This window comes from Dendrobates tinctorius, unplaced genomic scaffold, assembly GCF_039654945.1.
Source record: "Dendrobates tinctorius isolate UK_male_01 unplaced genomic scaffold, ASM3965494v1 ptg000202l, whole genome shotgun sequence".
NCBI classification, from domain to species: Eukaryota; Metazoa; Chordata; class Amphibia; order Anura; family Dendrobatidae; genus Dendrobates; species Dendrobates tinctorius.
In genome coordinates this window covers 7,151,375-7,157,744 of record NW_027361869.1, presented here as the reverse complement: position 1 = coordinate 7,157,744, position 6,370 = coordinate 7,151,375, and the positions used below count along the sequence as shown (strand labels likewise).

Sequence of the window (6,370 nt, the reverse complement as noted above, 5' to 3'; positions counted from 1 at the left end):
CGGCGCCTATCGGCGCGCGAATTTTGGCTCATCTTTTTAAGAAATCTCAAGATGGAAGAGGCCAGGAGCCATTTGGTGAGCTGCATTTCTTGCTACATGTTCACAGACTTACCAGTGGAAAAGCCAAATTTCACATGCCACAAATGCAAGCTTGTGTCCCTGTTGGAGGAAAAGTTGCAAAATCTCGAAGAGAGGTTGGCTACGTTGAAGATCATTAAGGAAGGTGAAGAGTTCTTGGACAGAGCAGAATTATCTCTTCATGTTACAGAAAGAGAAGAAATTCGAAGTGCACCTGAAGAAACAGAGGAATGGAGACATGTGACCCAGAGAAGCAGGAGGATCAGGAGGCAGTCAGCACCCATACTGCTCAGAAACCAGTACCAGGCTCTCACGCAGGAAAACGATGAAGAAATACATCAGGATAAGACTTTGCCAACAAACAGCAACCTTGTACGCCTTCAGAGTCCTCCTGGATGGAGAAAGAAAAATGTTGTGAAGAAGAAACGGAGAGTGGTGGTCATGGGGGATTCCCTGTTGAGAGGAACAGAGGCCGCTATCTGCAGACCGGATATAACTTCAAGAGAAATGTGCTGTCTTCCAGGTGCAAAAATTAAAGATGTGTCTGACAGGATATCAGGACTCTTCAGACCTTCAGATGACTACCCATTCCTGCTACTACATGTGGGGACAAATGACACCGCAAGAAACGACCTGGAAACCATCTGCAGAGACTTTGAAGACTTAGGCAAGAAAGTGAAAGAACTGGGAGCGCAGGTGGTCTTCTCTTCCATCCTCCCAGTGGATGGCCATGGAACAAGGAGGTGGAATAAGATTCTGCAGGTGAACAACTGGCTACGTCGATGGTGCCGTCAGCAACGATTTGGATTTCTGGATCACGGAGTGAACTACTTATACGATGGACTACTTGCTAGAGATGGGGTGCACCTTACGAAGACTGGAAAGCATGTATTTGGAAGTCGCCTTGCTACACTTGTAAGGAGAGCTTTAAACTAGAACAACATGGGAAGGGAAGCAAAAGACCAGAAAAAGCCATACACCTGACAAATGCTATTGAGAACTCTGCTAATAGAAGTGGAAAGGAAGAACAAAGACGAAAGAATCTAATTAATAAAAATATTGGAGAAAGAGAAACCAATCACAAACTAAAATGTTTCTATACTAATGCACAAAGCATGGGCAACAAACAAGGAGAATTGGAACTACTAACACAGGAAAAGAAATATGATGTCATTGGAATCACTGAAACTTGGTGGGACGATACACATGATTGGAATACAAGACTAGAAGGATACAACTTATTTGCAAGAAACAGACTTGATAAACGAGGAGGAGGTGTTGCATTGTATGTTAGAAACGCGTATATCTGCACAGAGATTGAAGCTTCAGAGACTGGGAGTTCTGTGGAAACTGTTTGGGTAAGAATACAAGGACAGAACAATGGAAAGGACACCATTGTAGGCATTTACTACAGGCCGCCTGTGCAAGCTGAAGATATGGATGAACTCTTTATGCATCAAATGGCCAAGTTCTCCAAAAAATATGACATAGTTGTCATGGGAGATTTCAACTATCCAGACATTTGTTGGGAATCTCTCTCAGGCAAAACTAACAGGTCAAGGAAATTCTTATCCTCTCTTGCTGACAACTTTATCTTCCAAAAGGTAGGGGAGAAAACAAGGGGAACTGCTACCTTGGATCTAATCCTTATAAACAGGGAGGAAATGGTTGAGGAGGTAAAAGTGGCTGGAACCCTAGGAGGTAGCGACCATGCTATTTTAGAATTTTGGATAACTAGAGGCGGAAGACCTGTGAAGACTCAGACGTCAAGGTTAGATTTCAGAAAGGCAGATTTTAAGGGATTCAGAAAGATAATTGGAGGGATCCAATGGCTGGATATCCTTAAAGACAAAAATGTCCAGGAAGGATGGGAAACCTTGAAAAATGAAATTCTCAAAGCACAGTTGTTAACAATTCCGAAAAGAGGGAAGAATAGGAAGCATTTAAGGAAACCAGGATGGGTGAACACAGAACTTAAGCACATGCTAAAAAGGAAGAAAAAAATGTTTATAAAATGGAAAGAGGGAGGCATATCTAAAGAAGAATATAATGCTGTCTGCAGAATCTGCAGGGCACAAATCAGATTAGCTAAAGCTGAAAATGAATTGAGGCTTGCAAGAGATGTCAAAAGCAATAATAAAGGATTTTGGGGATATGTCAAAAGTAAAAGAAAAGTCAAAGATGCTATAGGATTTTTACAGGATGAAAATGATGAAATGGTAAGACAGGATGTTGAGAAGGCTGAACTTTTAAATTCCTATTTTGCATCTGTTTTCTCTCAGAAAGGAAATGTAACACCAACTGTTATTCACTGTCCTATTAAGGGAATAGAAGAATCCAGGATATCTATAAACAGAAAGATAGTGAGGAAACACTTAGCTAACCTAAATGAATTCAAGTCTCCAGGTCCAGATGAATTACACCCCAGAGTACTGAAGGAGATAGCAGAAGAAATTTCTGAACCACTCTCCATAATCTTTGAAAATTCTTGGAGAACAGGAGAAGTGCCAGAAGACTGGAGAAGAGCAAATGTTGTTCCTATCTTCAAAAAGGGGAAGAAGGTGGACCCAGGCAACTATAGGCCGGTGAGTCTGACTTCTATACCAGGAAAGATCTTTGAACAAATTATTAAACAACATGTAAGTCAATACCTGGATAAGAATGAAGTGATCAAACAGAGTCAGCATGGGTTTGTAACTAATAAGTCATGTCAGACTAACTTAATTTCCTTCTATGACGGTATCACTGATTGGGTGGATCAAGGAAATGCTGTAGATATAGTATATCTTGACTTCAGCAAAGCATTTGACAAAGTCTCTCATACAATCCTTATTGAAAAAATGACTAAGTATGGAATGGACAAGGCAACTGTTAGGTGGATTCATAGCTGGCTTAGTGATCGGACCCAAAGAGTGGTCGTAAATGGCTGCACATCCAGTTGGAAGAATGTCTCAAGTGGGGTACCACAGGGCTCTGTCCTGGGCCCTGTATTGTTCAACATCTTTATCAATGATTTAGATGAAGGAATTGAGGGTAAACTGATTAAATTTGCTGATGACACAAAGCTAGGAGGGATAGCTAATACTAGAGAAGAGAGAGAGAGGATTCAAAAAGATTTAAATAAACTGGAGAAGTGGGCAGTAACTAACAGAATGGTTTTTCACAGGGAGAAATGCAAAGTACTACATCTGGGCAATAAAAATGAAAAAAGCATATATAGAATGGGAGGAATAGGGCTAAGTGACAGCACATGTGAAAAAGACTTGGGTATACTAATAGATCACAGACTGAATATGAGTCAACAGTGTGATGCAGCAGCAAAAAAGGCAAATGCAGTTCTAGGATGTATTAACAGAAGCATACAGTCTAGATCACGTGAAGTCATTATTTCCCTCTACTCCTCTTTGGTCAGACCTCATCTGGAATATTGTGTCCAGTTTTGGGCACCACATTTTAAAAAAGACATCAACAAACTGGAGCAAGTTCAGAAAAGAGCGACCAGAATGGTGACCGGTCTGCAAACCCTGTCTTATGAGGAAAGGTTGCAGGATTTGGGAATGTTTAGTTTGCAAAAGAGAAGACTGAGAGGAGACTTAATTGCTGTCTACAAATATCTAAAGGGCTGTCACATTGTAGAAGGATCAACTTTATTCTCATTTGCACAAGGAAAGACTAGAAGCAATGGGATGAAACTGAATGGGAGGAGACACAGATTAGATATTAGAAAAAACTTTTTGACAGTTAGAGTGATCAATGAGTGGAACAGGCTGCCACGAGAAGTGGTGAGTTCTCCTTCAATGGAAGTCTTCAAACAGAGGCTGGACAGACATCTGACTGGGATGATTTAGCAAATCCTGCTTTGAGCAGGGGGTTGGACCAGATGGCCCAGGAGGTCCCTTCCAACTCTACGATTCTATGATTCTATGATTCTATGATTCTATGGTCGGTTCCTGTGGGCGGAGCTTTATAACCGTTTGATGATTTGAATCTCCCGCTCAGTCGTGCTCTCGGCCCTCGATCATTAACCCTTCAGTGACTGTTCTCTGCTTGTGGAAGAGACATCATTTCCCAATCACTGTCAGGAGTAAGCGGCCATTATACCTGCAGATCATGTGGTAAAGTGAGATTGTATTAACCCCTCAATCCCCAGAACGGTGGCCGCTGCTCATTATCTCACCAACCACATTTATGCAGTTATCTTGTATGCGAGACTTTTTCTCCTCTGGAGGGATGGCGCTCTCCGCACTCAGAAATACACAGGCTCCGGAGCCGCCTCATCTCCAGTCCTCGCTATGGTCCGCCGGGCTCGGATGACGGCGCTGTACATTCGGGGTGCGGACTCTGTTCTCTCTTCTGGCTCCGACTACTGATAAATAGGATAAGACACCAGAAACCTCCCCGTCATGAGGGGAACGAGCCGCTAATGTCCGGCTGCGGGGAGGGAGCGGCTTCATCCATCAGCCCGAGCACAGGAGACCGCTGCCGGCTGTAGCTCCAGTCCATGTTATTAGGAGCAGTCAGGAGGTCACAATCAGTGGCCACATGTAGATGGTAAATGAGGAGGGTGGTAGTGATGAGATGCAGGCGCTGGACATACCGGGGAGCCGCCACTAACAAGGGGGAGCAGTTACCGGTACAGGATGTGACCGCTCCTCACTGGATTTACACCAATCCTGAGAAATAGGATCTGACCAGACTCCATCACCGCAGTCATCAAATATCAGGAATTGTAGCTTCTCCAGAACACATGTGTGCGGCTCTGATAGGAGCCTTTGGGGGAGGCGCATCTATCCAGCGACAATCCCCGGGAGTATTCGCTGCCTCCTGACACACACACTGATCTGATCAGGAAGACCTGTAGCAGAATCACGTTCATCTCACGGCAGAACTTGGATTTCTGCTCTGTAGTGACCACATCACAGCGAGGTATGTACTGTGGTGCAGAGATGTCTGTGCTGCACAGTGCGGATATACTGTATGCCCCAAGAACGTGGCAGCTGTATATTATAGATCAAGGAGAATAAACCACATCACCCCAAGTCCGCGGTGCCAGCTCCAGTATGGAAGGAGGAAAGTGCAAGACACATGCCAGGCTGTGACAACTAGTATACTTACAGGCACCAGAATGCAGGAATTGGAAATCGTAGCCTCTCAGGTAGATGTGGGTGGCTCTGAAAAGAGCCTTTGGGTTGTCAGCACAGAAGAGAATACAATTAACCTCCGAAGCCGTAGAGAGTGCGGCCCTGGCGCTTGAGCGCGTACACCACGTCCATAGCGGTGACGGTCTTCCTCTTGGCGTGCTCGGTGTAGGTGACGGCGTCACGGATCACGTTCTCCAGGAAGACTTTCAGGACCCCGCGAGTCTCTTCATAGATGAGGCCGGAGATGCGCTTGACGCCTCCTCTGCGAGCGAGACGGCGGATGGCAGGCTTGGTGATGCCCTGGATGTTATCACGGAGCACCTTCCTGTGCCGCTTAGCGCCGCCCTTCCCAAGACCTTTTCCTCCTTTGCCGCGACCAGACATCTTCCAAGTAGTCAGCTGTAACTGATGCTAAAACCGAACGACCCCTCCTTTATATACAGGAGAGACGGACCAGAGAGAGAACTGCAGAGATGACGCGCCCCAGGGCGGGGCTTACAGAATCCACATGAGCTCCTCCCTTCCTCTGCTGTTTGGCTGAGCACAGAACTGTTGGAGAGTTTGAATTTCCCGCTCATTGTTCAGTTTCCCTTTTCTTTCCAGCTTGTAATATAATGTCACTTCTTCCCCTGTGATGAGAATTATTCCAGATTCAGCCTATAGATAAATGGGCAGCACAAATAGAGGGGAGCAGACACGGCCCCAGTATATGTCAGGAGGACAGAACAGACTGTAACCACAGATATTACAGGCAGCCGCCCAGGGGATCTCACACCGGTAGATACACTGCCTGATATAAGGCTCAGTCCTCAGTAATCACAGGATCTCCGGTTTTCACAGAGAATATTACATTTATATTAACCCCAGGGCTAAGCCCTCTCTGCCTTTATTCAGGTCTTATATTCCCGCATTAGGGACATTTGTGCTATGATAGGAGTCATCATTACTTCGGGCAATTATGACACTACTGTCCTTATATTTGTGTTTTCTTCTTCCCCTGGCAATGATTCTTTTTTCCACCACATCATAGCTCACATTGCTGCAGAGTAGGGACCTGCTGTCAGCTACAATTAATTAGGAAAAACAATTATTAACATAATGACAGAAAAGGCTGAAAATCAGAGCTCAGCAGTGATCCTGACTGATCCCAG

General features: G+C 44.8%; 1 protein-coding gene across 1 annotated transcript; it reads right to left on the bottom strand.

Moving 5' to 3' along the window:
• Positions 1-5,291: 5,291 nt before the first annotated feature.
• On the bottom strand, positions 5,292-5,603 carry LOC141056993 (histone H4). Its single transcript, XM_073553467.1, has one exon. It carries the CDS (start codon positions 5,601-5,603, stop codon positions 5,292-5,294), a length of 312 nt encoding a protein of 103 aa, XP_073409568.1.
• Between the last annotated feature and the right edge of the window lie 767 nt (positions 5,604-6,370).

Coding starts and splice junctions, on each gene's coding strand:
- LOC141056993 (XM_073553467.1), bottom strand. CDS start 5,603: ATGTCTGGTCGCGGCAAAGGAGGAAAAGGTCTTGGGAAGGGCGGCGCT.